This window comes from Passer montanus, unplaced genomic scaffold (genome assembly GCF_014805655.1).
Source record: "Passer montanus isolate IOZ18808 unplaced genomic scaffold, ASM1480565v1 scaffold294, whole genome shotgun sequence".
Classification (NCBI taxonomy): Eukaryota; Metazoa; Chordata; class Aves; order Passeriformes; family Passeridae; genus Passer; species Passer montanus.
Window position 1 is genome coordinate 28093 of NW_024367641.1, and position 21258 is coordinate 49350.

At 56.2% G+C, this 21258-nt stretch overlaps 2 protein-coding genes and 1 long non-coding RNA gene across 4 annotated transcripts; 2 read left to right on the forward strand and 1 right to left on the reverse strand.

The window, feature by feature from the left end:
• Nucleotides 1-779: 779 nt before the first annotated feature.
• Nucleotides 780-11437, forward strand: POLA2 (DNA polymerase alpha 2, accessory subunit). Of its 2 annotated transcripts, XM_039713996.1 has the most exons (19): nt 780-915; nt 1228-1355; nt 1442-1527; nt 2105-2159; nt 2239-2345; nt 2722-2909; nt 3180-3268; nt 3379-3534; nt 3958-4020; nt 4689-4731; nt 5225-5343; nt 6126-6164; nt 6273-6346; nt 6488-6596; nt 7285-7391; nt 7647-7706; nt 9417-9543; nt 10644-10939; nt 11207-11222. In XM_039713996.1, the coding sequence occupies exons 1-18, from the start codon at nt 798-800 to the stop codon at nt 10905-10907; spliced, it is 1932 nt and encodes a 643-aa protein (XP_039569930.1). In that variant the 5' UTR covers nt 780-797; the 3' UTR covers nt 10908-10939; nt 11207-11222. The 2 variants fall into 2 exon arrangements, with proteins under 2 accessions (XP_039569930.1, XP_039569929.1); XM_039713995.1 differs by having other exon boundaries at nt 10644-11437.
• Nucleotides 11438-13819: 2382 nt separating this feature from the next.
• On the forward strand, nt 13820-21199 carry CDC42EP2 (CDC42 effector protein 2). The gene is made up of 2 exons (XM_039714004.1): nt 13820-13957; nt 18763-21199. The coding sequence occupies exon 2, from the start codon at nt 18785-18787 to the stop codon at nt 19391-19393; it is 609 nt and encodes a 202-aa protein (XP_039569938.1). The 5' UTR covers nt 13820-13957; nt 18763-18784; the 3' UTR covers nt 19394-21199.
• LOC120504491 lies at nt 14751-16109 on the reverse strand. The gene is made up of 2 exons (XR_005628038.1): nt 15783-16109; nt 14751-15603 (listed from the first exon to the last, which is right to left on the reverse strand). It is a non-coding gene; the product is annotated as an uncharacterized LOC120504491 (long non-coding RNA).
• Nucleotides 21200-21258: the final 59 nt, after the last annotated feature.

Consider the following 21258-nt stretch of genomic DNA (forward strand, 5'->3'; position numbering starts at 1 on the left):
AAGGCTGCCGTGACTCAGAGGGGATGAGGGGCTGGGCAGGGAGGGGACCCCGGGCCGGGGCAGAATCCCCGGGGCAGGTGCGACCCTCAGGCCCGGTTCCATCCCTCAGACCCGGTTCCCCCATCAGACCCAGTTCCCCCCCTCAGACCCGGTTCCCCCCTCAGGCCCAGTTCCATCCCTCAGGCCCGGTTCCACCCCCTCAGACCCGGTTCCATCCCTCAGACCCGGTTCCCCCATCAGACCCGGTTCGCCCCCTCAAACCTGGTTCCACCCCTCAGGCCCGGTTCCCCCCTCAGGCCCGGTTCCATCCCTCAGGCCCGGTTCCACCCCCTCAGACCCGGTTCCATCCCTCAGACCCGAGGAGGACCCCTTAGACCGGATTCCATTCCTCAGACTCTTTTTAGAACCTCTGTAAATTTGGGAGGATTGTTAAAACCCCACTGAACTCTGTGCAATTACAAACTCCTTGCAAGTTCCACCCCTCAGATCCCGTTCCCCGCCTCAGGCCGGGTCCGTCCCCTCAGAGCCGCCTCAGCCCCGCCCCCTCAGCGCTCTGAGGGCGCGAATTTTCCCGCCCTTTTTTCATCCCGCCCTTCTCCCCTCCCACCCCCGGTGGGCGGTGCTTGCAGCACACCGGTCCCGCCCCTTCTCCCGCCCATCGTGCTCCCATTGGTCCGTTCTGTCTAAATCTGAATAACCACGCCTTTTATGTCGCCATCGCCACGCCTTTTCTCCTTATACGGCTTGGCCACGCCCTCTCCCTCACGGGGCCGCGCCCGCGCGGTTCGAGCGCGGCCATGGCGGAGCCGGGGATGGAGCCGGAGCCGGGCCCGGAGGCCGTGACGGCCGAGGCGGTGCTGAGGGAGCTGCGGCTCTTCGAGCTGCGCTGCGAGGGCGAGGAAGTGCCCGACAAGCGTGAGGGCTCCGGGAGGCGCGGCCTGTGGGAGGAGATTGGGGGGCTGGGGGAGGAGGAAGGGTTTGTGGGGTGTGAGGGGAGCTGTGAGGGGAGCTGGGGGTGTCAGAGGAGCTTTGGGGGTGTCAGGAGAGTTGTGAGGGGAACTGGGGGTGTCAGGAGAGCTGTGAGGGGTTATTTGATTCATGGGGGGTGTTGTGGGGGCCAGGATTTTGGGAGCTGCTGGGTTTTGTGGAGCACAGAGGGCTGAGGGGGTGGCTGCGGGGCACCCAAAGGGTCTCGGTGGGATTTGGGACCCCCCGTTCTCCCCGCAGTGGTGGAGCTGTGCCTGAGCCACGGGCTGGGCCCGGTGGCCTTGGCCAACGAGCTGCTGGCCTTCGTCACCAGCAAGGACCTCGACCTGCAGCTCACCCCCGAGGGCCTGGACGCCTTCGAGCACGAGGTGGGGGTCCCCGAGTGCCCCCCGTGATTGCCCCGAGCCCCCGGGACGGCGGCGAGCGCTGACCCCGGGCTTGCCCCCTGCCCCAGGTGCTGGCCAAGCGCGGCGGCCGCGGGCGGCGCGGGCGGGACGAGCGCCGGGGGCTCCTCCACGACATCCACTCGCTGCAGGAGCTGTATCCCCTCAGCCCGAGGAGATCCTGCTGAGGATATCCTGAGGAGATCTCGAGGATATCCCAACATTCTGAGGAGATCCTGAGGATATCTTGAGGATATCCCAACCTTCTGAGGAGATCCCGAGGATATCCTGAGGAGATCCTGAGGATATCCCAACATTCTGAGGAGATCCTGAGGATATCCTGAGGATATCCTGAGTATATCCCAACATTCTGAGGAGATCCCGAGGATATCCCAACATTCTGAGGAGATCTCCTCAGGATATCCCAACATTTTGAGGATATCCTGAGGAGATCTCGAGGATATCCTGAGGAGATCCTGAGGATATCCTGAGGAGATCCCGAGGATATCCCAGCATTCTGAGGAGATCTCGAGGATATCCTGAGGAGATCCTGAGGATATCCCAACATTCTGAGCAGATCCCGAGCAGTTTGGGGGGCCTGGCAGAAAGTGGGGGGCCGTGAGCTGTCACAGATCCCCCGTGGGGTCTGGGAATGGGAGGAATTATTGGATTTGGGGCTTCTGGGGGGGATTCACCCAAACTCGGAGAGATTTTTTCCCCTTAACGAGCACCAGGCTCCACGAGGAGCAGGAGGACGAGCTGCTGGACGCCTACACCACCCCATCCAAGGTGGGCATCGCCCCAAATCCGCGGGGTTTGCCCTAAAACCGGCCTGGAGAGATCCTTTTTCCGTGTCTGTTCCCCGCAGGGCTCCCAGAAACGCAGCAATTCCACACCAGAGACGCCCCGGCCCAAGCGGGCGCCCTCGTCCCGCAGCCCCTACGGGCTCTTCTCCCCCAGCAGCTTCTCCCCAAGGTGGGTGAGGGCTCCTGGGGGCTCCCCTCAACCACCCCTTTCCCCTCTTTCCTTCCTTCCTTTTTGTTAAAACCCCACCCTTAAGGAAGTTCAATTGGAGCATTTTAGAACCTCTTTAAATTTGGGGGGATGGTTAAAACCCCACCGAGCTCCTTGCAGTTACAAAGCCTTTAAAACTACAAACATTATCATTTTCAAAGCCTCATTAATCAACCCAAACCACTCAACCCCGTTAGAACACCCTGCTCACACCGGGGAATTCCTCCCTTCAAGCTCCCTTCATCGTTGTGCTCAGAACGGGGGTAACAGAAAGGAGGAAAACCCCAAACCCACGGGGTTCCAGGGTGGGACAGCTCCGGGTTTTTTGTCCCCACAGTGTCACCCCCTCCCAGAAATACTCATCCCGGGGGGGCCGGGGCGAGGTCGTGGCCTCGTTTGGCTCCGTGCAGGGCCCGGCCTGGCGCGGCCGCGGCGGCTGCGCCGTCAGAACCTTCGGCTGCCCCGAGCACAGCCTCAGCAAACCCTACAAATTCATGTTCCAGAAGGCGCTGGACGTGCGGGAAGGTGGGCACGGCCGCCTGGGCTGGGGGCCAGGGGGGTTTGGGGTCAGGGGGTGTTTGGGGACACCGGGGTCACCCTGAGCTTGGGAGGGGTCAGGGATTTGGGTCAGGGGGTGTTTGGGGTCAGGGGGTGTTTGGGGACACCGGGGTCACCCTGAGCTCGAGGGGTCAGGGATTGAGGTCGGGGGGTGTCTGGGGACACCGGGGTCCCCCCCAGCTTGGAGGGGTCAGGGTTTGGGGTTTGGGGGCCTTTGGTGACACCGGGGTCCCCCAGCGCTGGCCGAGCGGGTGGAGGAGCTCGGGGAGGTTCTGCGGAGGCACCACGGCCTGGACACCTTCAGCTCTGCTGTGCTCCCGGCCCAGGTGAGACCCCAGCCCCTTTTTGGGGTGAAACCCCCACATTTTGGTTTAAACCCCCCCATTTTGGGTCCAGTCCCCCGTTCCGCGTTAACCCCCGCCGTGCCGCGCCGCAGGAGCCGGTGACAGTGCTGGGCCAGATCGGCTGCGATGGCAACGGGAAGCTGAACGCCCACTCCGTGCTGCTGCTGGGGGACAGGGAGCACTCGGGGGGGGCCCAGGTCCCTCTGGACCTCTCCGAGCTTCCAGAATATTCCCTCTTCCCGGGACAGGTGCGGCCTTGGGGGGGCTCCCCTTCCCTCCCTGCCCCTTTTTCCCAATTCCTTTTCCCCCCAATCCCAGCCCCTTCCCCTTCATTCCTGCTCCTTTCCCCTCCATTCCTCCCCTTTTCCCCAATTCCTGCCCCTTTTCCCCAATTCCTGCCCCTTTTCCCCAATTCCTGCCCCTTTTCCCCAATTCCTGCCCCTTTTCCCCAATTCCTGCCCCTTTTCCCCCAATTCCTGCCCCTTTTTCCCAATTCCTTCCCTTTTTCCCCAATTCCTGCCCCTTTTTCCCCAATTCCTGCCCCTTTTTCCCCATTCCTGCCCCTTTCCCCCATTCCTGCCCCATTTCCCCACCAATTCCCCCTCTTTTTCCCAATTCCTGCCCCTTTTTCCCAATTTCCCCCCGTTTTGCCCCAATCCTGGTGTCCCCAGGTGGTGGCCCTGGAAGGCACCAACAGCACGGGCAGGAGAATGGTGGTGACCAAGCTCTACGAGGTGAGCCCGCTCCCGGGGGGTTTGGGGTGGAATTGGGGCATTTGGGGTGAAATTTGGGGTGGAATTGGGGCATTTGGGCTGGAATTGGGGCATTTGGGCTGGAATTTTGGGTGGAATTGGGGGATTTAGGGTGGAATTTGAGCGTTTGGGCTGGAATTGGGCTGGAATTGGTGAGGTGAGCCCGCTCCCGGGGGGTGTGGGGTGGAATTGGGGCATTTGGGGTGGAATTGGGGCATTTGGGGTGAAATTTGGGGTGGAATTGGGGCATTTGGGGTGGAATTGGGGCATTTGGGCTGGAATTTTGGCATTTGGGGTGAAATTTGGGGTGGAATTGGGGCATTTGGGGTGGAATTGGGGCATTTGGGCTGGAATTTTGGGTGGAATTGGGGGATTTAGGGTGGAATTTGAGCGTTTGGGGTGGGATTTGGGCTGGAATTGGGCTGGAATTGGAGCATTTGGGGTGGAATTTTGGGTGGAATTGGGGGATTTTGGGTGGAATTTGAGCATTTGGGGTGGGATTTGGGCTGGAATTGGAGCATTTGGGGTGGAATTTTGGGTGGAATTGGGGGATTTTGGGTGGAATTTGAGCATTTGGGGTGGGATTTGGGCTGGAATTGGAGCATTTGGGGTGGAATTGGGGCATTTTGGACATTCCTGGTTTCCCCCAGGGGGTCCCTCTGCCCTTCCACACCCCCACGGAGCCAATGGCAGGTGAGCCCTGGGACCTCCACTTTTGTCCCCCAAATCCTCATTTCTGTCCCCAAAGTGCCCTTTGGATTCTGTCTCCCCCTTTTCCCTCCCCAAATCCCCCCATTTCCCATCCCCAAACTTCCCCCTTTTCCCCCAAACCCCCTTTTCCCCCCTCCAAACTCCTTTTTCCCTCCCAAACCCAAATTTGGGATCCCAAACCTCCCTTTTTTTCCCTAAATCCCCCCCTTTTTTTACCCCCCAAACCCCCTTTTTCCCCCCTCCCAAACTCCTTTTTCCCTCCCAAACCCAAATTTGGGATCCCAAATCCCCCTTTTTATCACCCCAAGCCACTTTTTCTCCCCTTCCCCTCTTTTTCCCTCCCCAAATTCCCATTTCCATCCCCCAAACCCCCCCCTTTCCCACCTCTAAACTTCCCCCTTTCCCCCAAACCCCCTTTTTTGCCCAAAATCCCCCATTTTTCCCCCAAACCCCCCCTTTCCCCCCAACCCCCCAGGGCAGAGGCTGGTGCTGGTGGCCTGTGGCCCCTTCACGCCCTCGGACAGCGTCGCCTTCGAGCCCCTCAGTGACCTCCTGGAGCTCGTGGCCCGGGACCGCCCCGACGTTTGTGTCCTGGTGAGGAGACCCCAGCGAGCCCCTCATTAACCACGAGTATTAATTACCCTCCTCGTTATCAACCCAACCCTGCACCCCCCACCCCGACCCCCAGCCTCGAAACGCTGGGGAGGCTCCAAACCCTCCAAAATTCACATGAAAATCCCATTTCTCACCCCAAAACACCCATTTTTCACCCTGAGTGCCCCAAACCTCTCATGGAAATCCCATTCCTGAACCCCAAACACCCATTTTTCACCCCAAGAGTGCCAAACCTCTCATGTTTCACCCAGCAATCCCCAAAATCCCCATTTCTGACCCCAAAACATCCATTTTTCACCGTGAGTGCCCCAAACCTCTCATGTTTCACCCAGCAATCCCCAAAATCCCCATTTCTGACCCCAAAACATCCATTTTTCACCGTGAGTGCCCCAAACCTCTCATGTTTCACCCAGCCATCCCCAAAATCCCCATTTCTCACCCCAAAACACCCATTTTTCACCCTGAGTGCCCCAAACCTCTCATGTTTCACCCAGCCATCCCCAAAATCCCCATTTCTCACCCCAAAGTGACAGAAAAGCTCCATTTTCAGAGCAAATGCTGCCCTTGGAGTCAAACCCTGATTCCCTGCCTGGGCACAATGCATCAATTTCAGCAATTTCCTTATTTTCCTCTCATTTTGCCCTGAACTTTTGGGGGTGTGTGCTAAAATTTGGGTTCATTGATGAGAATTATTAAAAATTATCTTTTTTGGGGGGGGTGATTTATAACAATTTTTTGCTGTTTTTCAACTTTCCCCCCAGCTTGGGCCGTTCCTGGACGCCAAACACGAGCAGGTGGAGGTGAGGAGGGACCCCCCAAAATCCCCTCAATCCCTGCGGATTCGGGGCAGCACCACATCCCCAAAACCACGGGAATTGCTCAAATCCTGCGTTTTTCCCTCAATCCAGAGCTGCCAGCTGCTGAGCCCCTTCTCCGACGTGTTCCGCCTCTGCCTCAGGACCATCATCGAGGGCACCAGGAGGTGGGCACCACCCCCCCCAAACCCCCATTCTCACGGGGTTTTTTCCCCCAAAACCGCCACTTTTCGCCCCAAAACTCCCTCATTTCTGCCCCCCAATCCCATTTTTCCCTCTTTTTCCCTCTTTTTCCCCTTTTTCCCCAGTGCTGGCTGCCAGCTGGTGCTGGTGCCCTCTCTCCGGGACGTCTCCCATGACTTCGTGTACCCGCAGCCTCCCTTCCCCTTCCAGGACCTGCCCAAGGAGGACAGAGCGGTACTGGCCCCAAAATTCTGCTTTTTCCCCCCAAAAAATGAATTCCCAGCAGGTTCCCACCCCTCCTGGCAAACCCCAGCTGGGATTTGGGCTGAAATCCTCCTTTTTTCTGCTGCCACAGCTTGCGGGGGGACAAAGGATTTGGGGTTGGAATTCCAGAGCTGCCAACGCCCCTCCCGGCCCTTTTTGGGTTCAGATTCATGAATTTAATCATTCTTTACCCCCTGGGGACAGATCTGATGTTCCTGCAGAAAATCCAGCACGGCCCTGGGGATTTTGGGGAACATTTTGGGGCCTTAAGGAAAACTTGGTGGGATTGGGGGGGGTTTGGGGTGATTTAGGGCCAATTTGGGGCATTCCAGAGCAGATTTGGGGCATTTTAGGAGGTTTGGGGCATTCTGGGGTGGGTTTGGGGCATTCCAGGGCGGGTTTGGGGCATTCCAGGGCGGGTTTGGGGCATTCTGGGGTGGGTTTGGGGCATTCCGGAGTGGGTTTGGGGCATTCCAGAGCAGATCTGGGGCATCCCAGGGTGACTTTGGGGCATTTTCGGAGTTCTGGGGTGGTTCTGGGGCGCTCTGGGCTGGCTTTGGGGTATTTTAGGAGTTGTGGGGTGGTTCTGGGGTGGTTCTGGGGTGGTTCTGGGGCGCTCTGGGTGCCCAGGGCTCCAGCCCCGTGTCCGTGTGTCCAGCGCGTGCTGCTGGTGCCCGAGCCCTGCACCCTGGACATCGACGGCGTCGTCTTCGGCCTCACCTCCACCGACCTCCTCTTCCACATGGGGGCTGAGGAGATCAGCAGGTGCCTCTTTTGGACCTTTTTTCCCTTTTTTTTGACCTTTTCCCCCTGTTTCTTTAACCTTTTTCCCTTTTGTTTAACCTTTCCTTGGCTTTCTTTAATCTTTGCCCCCTTTTTTAGTGTTTTCCCCCTTTTCTCTCTTCCCTCCCCAAATCCCCTCTTTCACCCCATTTTCCTTTCCCATTTCCCTCTTTTCCCCATCTCTTTTTTCCCGTTTCCTGCCTTTTCTCACCCATTTCTCTCCCCTTCCTCCCACAGCTCCTCCGGGGTCTCCGATCGCTTCACGCGGATCCTGCGGCACATCCTGACCCAGCGCAGGTGAGGGCCTCCCAAAAACGGCTCTGTCCTCCCAAAAACGGCTCTGTCCTCCCCAAAAATCCCTCTGTCCTCCCCAAAACTCCTTTTTCCTCCCCAAAACCCCTTTTTTCTCCCCAAAAACCTCATTTCCCTCCTAAAAAATGCCTCTATCCTCCCCAAAAACAGCTCTGTCCTGCCCAAAACCAGCTCTGTCCTCCCCAAAAACAGCTCTGTCCTCCCCAAAACCCCTTTTTTCTCCCCAAAAAACAGCTCTGTCCTGCCCAAAACCAGCTCTGTCCTCCCCAAAAACAGCTCTGTCCTCCCCAAAAACAGCTCTGTCCTTAAAAACCTCATTTCTCTCCTGAAAAATGCCTCTGTCCTCCCCAAAACCAGCTCTGTCCTCCCAAAAACCCCTTTTTTCTCCCCACAACCTCATTTTCCTCCTGAAAAATGCTTCTGTCTTCCCCAAAAACGGCTCTGTCCTCCCCAAAACCTCATTTCCCTCCTGAAAAATGCCTCTTTCCTCCCCAAAAACCCCTCTGTCCTCCCCAAAAACAGCTTTGTCCTCCCCCAAACTCCCTTATTCCTACCCAAAAACTCTACCTTTCTCCCGAAAACCTCTTTTTGCTCCCCAAAACCCCTTTTTCCTCCTCCAAAACCCATGTTTATCATCCCCAAAAACTCCTCTTTCCTCCCCAAAACCCTTTTTTCCTCCCCAAAACCCCTTTTTCCCCCAAAACCCCCTTTTTCTCCCCAACCCCTGCAGTTTCTACCCCCTGTACCCCCCCTCCGAGGAGCTCAGTGTAGATTTCGAGCTGATTTGGTGATTTGGGGAGGAAATCAAATCCCAAACCCCCTTTTTTCCTCCCCAAAACCCCCTTTTTCCTCCCAAAACCTACTCTTTCTTCTCCAAAACCCCTTTTTTCCCAAAACCCCCTTTTTCTCCCCAACCCCTGCAGTTTCTACCCCCTGTACCCCCCCTCCGAGGAGCTCAGTGTAGATTTCGAGCTGATTTGGTGATTTGGGGAGGAAATCAAATCCCAAACCCCCTTTTTTCCTCCCCAAAACCCCCTTTTTCCTCCCAAAACCTACTCTTTCTTCTCCAAAACCCCTTTTTTCCCAAAACCCCCTTTTTCTCCCCAACCCCTGCAGTTTCTACCCCCTGTACCCCCCCTCCGAGGAGCTCAGTGTAGATTTCGAGCTGATTTGGTGATTTGGGGAGGAAATCAAATCCCAAACCCCCTTTTTTCCTCCCCAAAACCCCCTTTTTCCTCCCAAAACCTACTCTTTCTTCTCCAAAACCCCTTTTTTCCCAAAACCCCCTTTTTCTCCCCAACCCCTGCAGTTTCTACCCCCTGTACCCCCCCTCCGAGGAGCTCAGTGTAGATTTCGAGCTGATTTGGTGATTTGGGGAGGAAATCAAATCCCAAACCCCCTTTTTTCCTCCCCAAAACCCCCTTTTTCCTCCCAAAACCTACTCTTTCTTCTCCAAAACCCCTTTTTTCCCAAAACCCCCTTTTTCTCCCCAACCCCTGCAGTTTCTACCCCCTGTACCCCCCCTCCGAGGAGCTCAGTGTAGATTTCGAGCTGATTTGGTGATTTGGGGAGGAAATCAAATCCCAAACCCCCTTTTTTCCTCCCCAAAACCCCCTTTTACCTCCCAAAACCTACTCTTTCTTCTCCAAAACCCCTTTTTTCCCAAAACCCCCTTTTTCTCCCCAACCCCTGCAGTTTCTACCCCCTGTACCCCCCCTCCGAGGAGCTCAACGTGGATTTCGAGGCGCTGGCGGCGTTCGCGGCGCTGCCGGTGACCCCCGACGTGCTGGTGACGCCCTCCGAGCTGCGCTTCTTCATCAAGGTCAGACCCTGAGACCCCCTGAGCCCCCCTGAGCCCACCCTGAGCCCCCCGAGACCCCCAGGGGGAATTCCAGCAGGAAAAGCCACGGGAAGGGCCGGGAGAGGGGAAGGGGGGCACCCAAATCTCCTGGACCCAGCGGGTTTTGGGGTCTGGGTGGGCTGGAGGGACTCAAATCTCCTGGACCTGGTGGATTTGGGGGTCTGGGTGGGGTCCCAGTTTGGCTGTGTCCAGCAGGTTTTGGGGTCTGGGTGGGCTGGGGGGTCCCAGTTCTGCTGCTGGGGGGCTTTGGGGTCTGGGTGAGCTGGAGGGACTCAAATCTCCTGGACCTGGCGGCTTTTGGGGTCTGGAGGATCCCAAATCTCCTGGATCTGGCAGTTTTTGGGGTCTGGGTGAGCTGGGGGGTCCCAGTTCTGCTGTATCCATCGATTTTTGACACCCCCCACTGTCCCTATCCCTGTCCCTGTTCCCTGTCCCTATTCCTGTCCTTGTCCCCATCCCTGTCTCTGTCCCCATCTCTATCCCGTCCCTGTCCCTGTCCCCATCCCTGTCCCTGTCCCCATCCTTGTCCCCATCCCTGTCTCTGTCCCTGTCCCCATCCTTGTCCCTATCCCTGTCCCCTATCCCTGACCATATCCCTTGTTGCTGTCCCTGTCCCCATCCCTGTCCCTGTTTTGTCCCTGTCCCCTGTTCCTGTCCCTGTCCCCATCCCTGTTCCTGTCCCCGTTCCCATCCCCATCTCTTGTCCCTGTCCCCATCTCTATCCCATCCCCTGTCCCATCCCCATCCCGTCCCCATCCCTGTCCCTGTCCCCATCCTTGTCCCTGTCCCCTGTCCCTGTTCCTGTCCTTGTCCCCTGTCCCCATCCCTGTTCCTGTCCTTGACCCCATCCCTGTCCCCTGTCCCTGTCCCCATCCCTTGTTCCCATCCCTATCCCCTGTCTCCATCCCTTGTCCCTGTCCCCCATCCCCTGTCCCCTGTCCCTGTGCTTGTTCCCATCCCTGTCCCTGTTCACATCCCTGTCCCCATCCCCATCCCTGTCCCTGTCCCTGTCCCTGTTCCCATCCCCATCCCTGTCCCCGTCCCTGTCCGCGTCCCTGCAGGACGTCCTGGGCTGTGTCTGCATCAACCCCGGGCGTCTGACCAAGGGCCAGGCCGGGGGCACCTACGGGCGCCTGCTGCTGCGGAGGGACGGGGACAGAACGGGGGACAGGGACGGGGACAGAACTGGGGACAGAACTGGGGACAACCCCGGGGACAACCCTGGGGACAACCCTGCAGAGAACCCCGGGGACAACCCCAGGGACAGCCCCGGGGCCGCCCCCCGGAGCAGCCCCTGCGTGGCCGCCCAGGTCGTGAGGATCTGAGCCCCCAGCTCCTGGAACGGGGGTGGAACTCCTGGAATTCCAGCTAAAACTCCTAGAATTTGGGTTAAAACTCCTGGAACTGGGGTGAAACTCTGGGAATTGGGGTGAAATTCCCAGAATTGAGATTAAAACTCCTGGAATTCTGGTTAAAACTCCTAGAATTGGGGCTAAAACTCCTGGACTTGGGGTGAAACTCTGGGAATTGGGGCTAAAACTCCTGGAATTTTGGTAAAACTCCTGGAATTGGGGTGAAACTCCTGAAATTTGGATTAAAACTCCTGTAATTGGGGTGAAACTCTGGGAATTGGGGTGAAATTCCCGGAATTGAGATTAAAACTCCTGGAACTGGGGTGAAACTCCTGGAATGGGGCTGAAACTCTTGGAATTGAGGCTGAAACTCCTGGAATTGGGGTGAAACTCTTGGAATTCTTGTTAAAACTCCTGGAATTTGGATTAAAACTCCTGGAATTGGGGGTGAAACTCCTGGAATTGGGGTGAAACTCCTGAAATTTGGATTAAAACTCCTGTAATTGGGGTGAAACTCTGGGAATTGGGGTGAAATTCCCGGAATTGAGATTAAAACTCCTGGAATTGGGGTTAAAGCACCTGGAATTTGAGTTAAAGCTCCTGAAAATTGAGTTAAAGCTCCTGGAATTCTGGTTAAAACTCCTGGAATTCCAATTAAAGCTCCTGGAATTCCAGTGAAAAACCCCAAAGCCATTCTGCACATGGAGGTGAAGCTCCTGGAACTGGGGCTAAAACTCCTGGAACTGAGGTTAAAACTCCTGGAATTGGGGTTAAAGCACCTGGAATTGGGGTAAAACTCCTGAAACTGGAGTTAAAACTCCTGGAATTCCGGTTAAACCTCCTGGAATTCTGGTGAAAAACCCCAAAGCCATTCTGCACATGGAGGATTTCCCCAGGAGAGTTCAGGATTCACCTCCAGTAAAACGGAATTTGGGAAGGGAATCCTCCCTGTCCTGGCGTCCCCCCTCGCCTTGGGTGGCCTCGTTAGCAGAGTTTAATTAGTGCAAAACCAATTAATTACGGATTCCTGGTGCTGCTGCTTCCCAGGGAAAAACAGCTGCAGGTCTGGCTTTGTCCCTTTTCCCAAACTTTTTGCCCCAAATTTATGAAGGTGAAAATTAATTAAAGTTCCTGCCTGTCCCGGTGTCGTTTCCTGAGGGAAAAGGTGAATCCCAGGGGTGGATTTTGGGGTAAAACCAGGGAAAATTTGGGCTGGGGAGGGAGATTCCACCCCCAACTCTGCTGTGTGCCTGGGATTTTCCCAAAAATCTCCTTTTTCTCCCCAAATATCCACGTGGAGCAGTTGGGAAGTGCTGAGGTCACCCCCCAGTTCCTCCTCTGCTCTTTGCCCATTTCCAGCACTTCTCACCCCAAATCAAATACAGTTTTTCCAACATCCATAAAATCTTTTTTTCCTGGTTTTTTTCCTTCCATTTCCAGTTTTATTTCCTCTTTTGTTTTTTGCACCTGCAGGGGAGGTGCAAATCCCCATTCCCTCCCAGTTTTCCCTTGGGTTCTCCTCCCCCAGCCTCAGTTTCCCTTGGAAAAAAACTCAGATTTTGGTTAAAACAGCAGCGGGAAGGGAAGGGAAGAAAGGGAAGGGAAGGGAAGGAAGGGAAGGGGATAACTCGCATTCCCGGGATGCTGCGGGGAGGGCGGGCTCAGCTTTTCCTGCCTCCCGGCCGCGCTCGCGGCGCTGCCGCATCCCGGATTTAAAGGGAAAGCAGCGATTCCTGCCTTTGATCCAGGAAAAAAAAAAGAGCGGATCCTTCCCTCACATCCCCCCCGCCCTCTGCGCTTCCCGGCTTAATTAAACCAGCGCTTAATTGGAGCCCCCGGCTCCGCCCGCTCCCGGCTCGGAGCAGCGGCGGAGCCCCGGAGTGGCCCCGGAGCCCCGGAATAGCTCCGGGAAGAGCCCCTGGATCCCCGGAACGGCCCCGGAGCGGCCCCGGAGCCCCGGTACCCCTCCGGGAAAAGCCCCTGGATCCCCGGAACGGCCCCGGAGCCCCGGAACAGCTCCGGGAACAGCCCCTGGATCCCCGGAGCGGCCCCGGAGCCCCGGTACAGCTCCGGGAAAAGCCCCTGGATCCCCGGAACGGCCCCGGAGCCCCGGAATAGCCCCGGATCCCGGCCCGGCTTTCCGGGTGTTCTTTCCTGCGAACGGGAGAATCCCCGGAAAGCCCCTGGATCCCTGGAACGGCCCCTGGATCCCCGGAACGGCCCCGGAGCCCCGGAACAGCTCCTGGAACGGCCCCGGAGCCCTGGAATAGCTCCGGATTCCGGCCCGGCTTTCCGGGTGTTCTTTCCTGCGAACGGGAGAATCCCCGGATTTCCGAACCCCCGGATTTCCAAATCGCCGGATTTTCGAATTCCTGAATTACCGAACCCCTGGATTTTCAAACCACCGGATTCCTGAACTCCCGAATTTCCAAACCCCCGAATTTCCGACCCCCCGGATTTCCGACTCCCCGGATTTCCCGAACCCCCGGATTCCTGAACTCCTGGATTTCCGAACTCCCAGATTTCCGAACCCCTGAATTTCCGACCCCCCGGATTTCCGACCCCCCGGATTCCTGAACTCCGGATTTCCGAACTCCCAGATTTCCAAAGCCCCGGATTTCCGAGCCCCGGATTTCCGAACTCCCAGATTTCCAAAGCCCCGGAATTTCCGAGCCCCGGATTTCCGAGCCCTCTCCAAGGAGTGTCCCGGCCGCCCGAGCGGACTCCGACCCCATCCCCGACCCGCGGCCGCTCCCCGGCAATCCCGGCCCGGGAGGAGCCCCCGGAGGAGCCGCTGCTGCTTCTCCCGGATTTTGGCTTTTCCCGTGGAATTTTTTGGCACCGGGAGGGGTCGGGGTGTGGCCGGGGCCGAGGCTCCTTCCTCCCTTCCCTCCTCATCCTCCGGCTTGCCCCGGGCTCGTCCCGACACCGGGATTTTCCTGGCAGAAGGTGCCGCTGTGCCCTGGCATGGAATTGTCAGCGCTGCGCTGCGCCCGGCCCGGACCCTGCGCTGGATTCCCGAGGTGGGACGGGGCGAGGGCAACTCCTGCCCGCTTTTAACCCTTTTTAACCCTTTTTAACTCATTTTAACCCATTCCGGCTTTTCCCGTGCTCAGAGCGGGGTCGGGTCTCACGGACGGGCCCCAAAATCCCCACGACCTTCATCCCAAAGGGCTCCTCTTCCTCCCTCCGGCTCCTGCAGCTCGGGGGCAGCGGGGAAATGGGGAATTTCCATCTTTTTTTTGGGAAAATCCATCCTCCGGAGCCATCCCGGGGCGAATCCGGAGGCGGGGATTTAAATGGGGCACCACAAAAAGGCTGGAATGGGTCAGGAGGGAGGAAAGGGAGGTTTTTGCTCCTCCCTCGGGCATTTCCCATGGGAAAAGGAGTTTTAATTCCATCCCTGAATCCCCGCTCGGGGAAAACGGGGATGGGATTGCTCGTGGGGACACCAGGATGGGGAAGGGCTGCTCAGACAGCGCCAAAATTCCTGAAAATCAGCTTAAAAAACCCCCAAATTTCTGTGGGGCAGAGCCCAAAATGCTGGAAATGGGCAGGAAGTTGGAATTTTTATGGAAAAACTGAGGGAAAGTAAAAGTGTTGAAGTCATGAAGCCTCAAGGGGCAGAAAATGGGCAGAAAATTTCACACTGAGGTAGGAATTTCCAAAAGCAGGGGGAAAAGGAAGGAAATTTCCAGGTTGTGAGAGGTGAATTTGTGGCAAGAGGCAAAAAGATCCCAATTTTTTCCTGAACTGAAGCCTGAATTTCCAAGAACAGGTGGAAAATGAAAAACCTGGGTGTGCTGAAGCCCAAAGTGCTGGAAAAGGAACAAAATTTTCCTGTAATTTGTGAAAAAAGAGCCCAAATTCCTCCCAATCCAGACCCTAAATCACAAAAAAAAGGAATGAAATGAACAGGATTTCTCTGTTGGAGCTGGAATTGATGGAAAAATGGAAAAATTCCTCAAATTTTTCTCCATGGGAGTCGAATCTGCTGATCCAGGCGATTCCAAGGGTCGGAATCCTGGGAGCGCCTCCTGGAGCTCCTCCCACTCGGATCCTGGGGGAAAAAATCCATTTTTTCCCTGTTTTTTTTCCTGTTTTTCCCTGTTTTCCTCATTGCTGACTCCTCCTCCTGGGGTGTCCCGGGTTCTCCTGGGATTTCAGGGATGGAAACTCCTGGAAATGAATTATTCCTTGGAGTTTTTCTCCTTTTCCAGCCCATTTTCCACCTGTTTGGGATCTCCCTGCAGGGCTGGGGAGCGCCGTGGCTCCCGTGAGGAGGGAATTTGGGAATTTGGGGATTTGGGGCTGGAACCTCCCCCATTCCCGGGATTTCCCTCTCCCAGCACAAAGGGAATTCAGCTCCCAGAACATTCCCGACTTTTCCCGGGGTTTTGGCGGGAGGGGGAGGGACTGGGGTCAGGGAGGGCACTTTGGGGTGGGAAAAGGGATTTCCAGGAGGGGAAAATCCAGCTCCCAGGGCACCGACAGCTCCGGGATGCTTATCCCCATCATCATCATCATCCTCAGCCTCACATGGGAATTCACATTTCAGAGCCTTTTTCCCCTCCAAATCCACTTTATTCCCTCAAAATCCCCCTTATTCCCTCCAAATTCACCTTATTCCCTCCAAATCTACTTCTTTCCCCCACAAACCCATTTTAACCTCCAGCTCCCAGGGCACCGACAGCTCCGGGATGCTTATCCCCATCATCATCATCATCCTCAGCCTCACATGGGAATTCACATTTCAGAGCCTTTTTCCCCTCCAAATCCACTTTATTCCCTCAAAATCCCCCTTATTCCCTCCAAATCCACTTCTTTCCCCCACAAACCCATTTTAACCCCTATAATTCCATTTTTTCCCTACAGCCCCGCTTTTCCCCCTCCAATTTCACTTTTCCCCCACTCCAAGCCCACTTTTCCCCTACAATTCCCGCATTTCCAAGGGCGCCGGTGCCGATCCCGACTCCAGAGGGGCTGTCCCATTCCCTGTCCCTGTCCCCGTCCCCGTCCCCGCCGCCCCCTCCCGTCGCTCCGAGCCGCGCTAATCCCGGGATTAGCGGCGCTGCGTTCTGCACCGTCAGGATTCTCCTGCCTGGCCGGGGCCGGGGCCGGGCCCTGCCCCGATCCCCGGGATCGCCCCGGGATCCTCTCCCCTCCCGGGATCCTCTCCCCGGGATCCTCTCCCCGGGATCCCCCCTCGGGATCCTCTCCCCTCCCGGGATCCTCTCCCCGGGATCCTCTCCCCGGGATCCCCTCCCCTCCCGGGATCCTCTCCCCGGGATCCTCTCCTCTCCCGGGATCCCCTCCCCTCCCTCCCCTCGCGGCCTCGGGAGCGGCGCCGGCGCTCCGAGCCGCGCTAATCCCGGGATTAGCGGCGCTGCGTTCTGCACCGTCAGGATTCTCCTGCCTGGCCGGGGCCGGGGCCGGGCCCTGCCCCGATCCCCGGGATCGCCCCGGGATCCTCTCCCCTCCCGGGATCCTCTCCCCGGGATCCTCTCCCCGGGATCCCCTCCCCTCCCGGGATCCTCTCCCCGGGATCCTCTCCTCTCCCGGGATCCCCTCCCCTCCCTCCCCTCGAGGCCTCGGGAGCGGCGCCGGCGCTGGTCGGTAACGGGGATTGGGGGGATAGGGGGAGAATTCCATGAAAATGGGGGAGAATTCCATGAAAATGGTGGAGAATGGGGAGAATTCCATGAAAAAGGGGCAGAACAAGGGAGAATTCCATTAAAATGGGGGAGAATTCCTTGAAAATGGGGCAGAACAGGGGAGAATTCCATGAAGAAGGGGCAAAACGGGAGAATTCCATGAAAATGGGGGAGAATGCCATGAAAAAGGGGGAGAATTTGGAGAATTCCATGAAAATGGGGGAGAATTCCATGAAAACTATGGGATAACGGGGCAGAATTCCATGAAAATAGGAGAATGGGGAGAATTCCATTAAAATGGGGGAGAATTCAATGAAAAAGGGGCAAAACAGGGGAAAATTCCATGAAAACAGAGAAGAATTGGGAGAATTTCATTAAAATGGGGGAGAATTCCTTGAAAATGGGGGAGAATGGGGAGAATTCCATGAAAACAGGAGAGAATTGGGAGAATTCCATGAAAATGGGGGAAACAGAGAAGAATTGGGAGAATTTCATTAAAATGGGGGAGAATTCCTTGAAAATGGGGGAGAATGGGGAGAATTCCATGAAAACAGGAGAGAATTGGGAGAATTCCATGAAAATGGGGGAGAATGGGGAGAATTCCATGAAAACAGGAGAGAATTCCATAAAAAAGGGGCAGAACAGGGGAGACTTCCATGAAAAAGGGGCAAAACGGGAGAATTCCGTGAAAAGGGGGGAGAATGGGGAGAATGCCATGAAAAAGGGGGAGAATTGGGAGAATTCCATGAAAAAGGGGGAGAATTGGGAGAATTCCATGAAAATGGGGAAGAATTCCTCGAAAACGGGGAAGAATTCCATGAAAACAGGATAATAAAGGAGTATTTCCTAAATGCAGGGGATGATAATGGAATAGTTCCTAAAAATATTGGATAATGAGGGAGTATTCCCTAAAAATGGGGGGTTGTTCCCGAAAAATGGGATAATAAGGGAATATTCCCTAAAAATGGGGGATAATAAGGGAATAGTCCCCCAAAGCATGGGATTCTGAGGAAACAGTCCCTAAAAGCAGGGAATTCTGAGGGAATATCCCCAAAACCAGGGAATTATAAGGGAATATTCCCTAAAAATGGGGGATAATAAGGGAATATTCCCCCAAAGCATGGGATTCTGAGGGAATATTCCCCCAAGCAGGGAATTCTGAGGGAATATCCCCAAAACCAGGGAATTATAAGGGAATATTCCCTAAAACTGGGGGATAATGAGGGAATATTCCCCCAAGCAGGGAAGGGGCGGGCAGCAGCGAGGTTTGCAGAGGTGAAGGGGAATTGGGATTTTCCATCCCTCGGGGCATTGGTGTTGTTGTTGTGTTTTTAGGGATGAATCCTCCCGGGACTCTTCTGGGTCGAATTCTGGCCGGGAGAGGCCCCTCAGGGCGTCCCAGCCCGGGACAAACCCGGCCCTAAATCCCTCACGCTGCTCTGGCCTTGCCAGCAGCACTGCCTTTACAAAAACAGGGATGCATGGAAATTTTTTTCCCTGAAAATTCACGATAAGGGTGAAAACCTCCAGAACTTCCCACTTGCTGATTGAACAGGGAACGTTCTGGTGGCTCCAAACCTGTTCCATCCCTTTTTCCCTCCCGCTGAGGCTGGACACATTCATGGCCCCAAAAATTCCCATTTTTGCTAACAGGGAACGTTCTGGTGGCTCCAAAACCTGTTCCATCCCTTTTTCCCTCCCCCTGAGGCTGGACGCATTCATGGCCCCAAAAATTCCCATTTTTTGCCTCATTTCTCCCCAGAGCTGTAAAATCCAGCCCAGATCTGATGGCTGAACTCAGAGTTCACGACTGAAACAGGGGAAACCCCAACTTCCTTCCCCTTCTGGCCCCAAATCTCCAAAATTTCTGCTTTTCACTTCAGCTGGGCTGGGTGGGGCCGAGCAGAGAGCAGCTCAGGGTGAGAAAATCCCTTTTGGGTTCAAAACGCCTCTTCCCAGCACTCTGCTCTCCCGACCTCCAACTCCACTCCCCAACTCCTCCCTAAACCCCAAATCTGGGTTTCCCTGCCCGCCTCCCTCCCGGCCTGGCTTTCATTACCTGCTCCTCTGGGTGTTAGCGGCGGGGGAAGCTCTGCCGTTCATTGCGAGGGTGAGGACGCTGCTGGCGTTGCCGTGGCAGCGCTGAGCGTTCCCCTCTCCCCGTTCCTCCCCAGGCTGCCCTGAAGCGCGGCCGCCATGTCCACCAAGGTGCCGATCTACCTGAAGAGGGGCAGCCGCAAGGGCAAGAAGGAGAAGCTGCGCGACATCCTGTCCTCGGACATGATCAGCCCTCCGCTGGGCGACTTCCGCCACACCATCCACGTGGGCAGCGGCGGCGAGGCCGACACCTTCGGGGACATCTCCTTCCTGCAGGGCAAGTTCCACCTGCTGCCCCGCGGCGACGCCGGCGGCGGAGCTGAAACGACGGCGCCGTTCGAGTTCTCGCGCACGGCCACCATGTCGGGCGGCGCGGCGGCCACGCCGTCGCCGCTGCTCAAGAACGCCATTTCCCTGCCGGCGCTCGGTGCCGCGCAGGCGCTGACCCTGCCCGCGGCGCAGGCCCCGCCGAAACCCCCGCGGCTGCACCTGGACGAGGCCGCGGCGTCGCCGCCGTCGCCGGCGTTGTCGCCGTCGTGCCCCCGGCTGGCCGCCAACGGCGAGGCCGAGCCCTTCCTGTCGCACGCCGGCTCGCTGCTGTCCCTGCACGTGGACCTGGGGCCGTCCATCCTGGAGGATGTGCTGCAGGTCATGGACAGGCACCAGGCCGAGCGCGGCGCCGGCGCGCGGCCGGAGATCCTGACGTGAGGGTGAAGGCGTTGGGAAGCGGACGGCGAGGATGAGGATGAGGATGGGGAGGAGGATTTGGGGTGTTTTTCGGGTGTGGCTCTCGGATTCCTGCGTTTCCTCACGCCGGGTGAGGGTTTGGCCTCGGGGGAGAAGAAGAGTGACCCCCTGAGCTCTCCCAGCCTCCTCAGTGCCAGAGCTGCCCACGGGAAACACGACGGACCCCACGGGATGGATTCCCAAAGATTCCAGCCAGGAGGATTCGGGGGGGACAGCGGGGTTTGTTCTCCATGGCTCTGAACCTCCTGAACCGTCACGGCGCTGTCACCTCAACTTCTGCTCCATGAAATCCTTTGAAAGTCCCACAGATGGGGAAATCTCCACCGGGAAACGTCCACCGGGCTCTGTGTCCCTGTGGAGAAGCCAAAACTCCCCGTGGAGGAGCTGGGATCTCCCAATGGAGCTCTTGTTTTAGGAACTCAATCCATGGAGGGGCCAAAAAACCCCTCTGGGGCCCAACTGGAGCGACTGGAAATTGCAAAACCAACCAAAAATCCCAACGTGAGCTGCAGGTGGATCCTGGCACCGAGGGATCCGTCGCGGATGGTTCGGGTGGAGTGGGAATGCCCAGGGGAATTCCAGCTGGATTTTGGGGAACAGGGACAAAAGCCCCACTGGAAACGCTGCTGGAGGAGCCACCAGGACAGGGTGGGACCAGCGGGGCCTCCTCGTCCAGGCTCCTGTCACAAATTCCATCTTTTCACCAATTTCTGGCAGTTTGAGCCCAGAACTGGATCCCCCCAGGGCGGAGTCGCGGCCCCTCCTGACCCCGGTGCTGTTCCTCATTGCCTAACGAGTCTAATTTAGATTATCTGACTAATGACTCATTAGATTCTTGTTAACGAACCCTTGTCCCGCCTCTTCCTTCCCCTCCCCCTGTGCGTCGGTAAACCCAAACCACTTTTGGTGCAAACACCCAGAATTTGGGGATAAACCCATTTTCCAAGGTTTTCATCTGTAAAATAAGTGATAAACTGAGGCTAATTAGGCTCAATTAGGTTTAATTTCTATTTGGTCCAACTCCTCCCTGCTCTAAACTCTGTTCTCCCCCCACACTCTGTCCACATTTTATTTATTTGTGATTTTTCCTCCCCAAACCAATTCCAACTGTTTGTGATTAATTAACCCCAGGGATGTTTGTGATTAATTAACCCCAGAGACTGGGATGGGAACGTGGCTCCGTGTCCCCTCCTGTCCCACAAACACACCACAGCTGCTGCTCGGACAAACAACGTGAAGGGAAACGGGCCCAGAACGGCTCATTTTGGGCGGGTTTCTGTGTTTTGGGGGCTTTCCAGTGTGGGCTGGGTTGGGACAACGTGGATGGACTTTTTTCCCTGGATTTCACCCCGATTTTCCTGGGTTCCACCCACCCTAATCAGTGATTTAAAGATGGAGCTGTTTGTGCCCCACCTCAGCCCAGGGATTGCGAAACCGTCGCTGCCGGAGCTGTTTCGAAATACCAAAATCAGCCAAAATCCCCTTTTTTTTCCTGTTTTTTTCCCTTTTCTCCCTCATTTTTTTCCCTTTTACAATTTTGAATTATGGGGTGTTCCAGCTTTAATCTGGGACCTCGTCCACTCATTTCTGTTCTCCCCCCACTCATCCCCCTCTGCTCCAGTCCTGGAAAAGCTCCTTTAATTTGCCAAATTTGGGGGTTTTTTTACCATGAAAAGGTGATTTTGCTTTTCTCACCCCTCTTCCCTTCCTCCCACACCTCTCAGACTATTTTGCTAAAAAATCCCTGAAATTATCCCCAAAATTATTGTTATTATCGTTATTATCCCTGAAATTATCCCAAATATCACTTTATCCCTGAAATGTTT

Coding starts and splice junctions, on each gene's coding strand:
- POLA2 (XM_039713995.1), top strand. CDS start 798: ATGGCGGAGCCGGGGATGGAGCCGGAGCCGGGCCCGGAGGCCGTGACG. Junction 4,732..5,224: donor CCCCACGGAGCCAATGGCAG/GTGAGCCCTGGG, acceptor CCAACCCCCCAG/GGCAGAGGCTGGTGCTGGTG. Junction 5,344..6,125: donor GCCCCGACGTTTGTGTCCTG/GTGAGGAGACCC, acceptor CTTTCCCCCCAG/CTTGGGCCGTTCCTGGACGC.
- CDC42EP2 (XM_039714004.1), top strand. CDS start 18,785: ATGTCCACCAAGGTGCCGATCTACCTGAAGAGGGGCAGCCGCAAGGGC.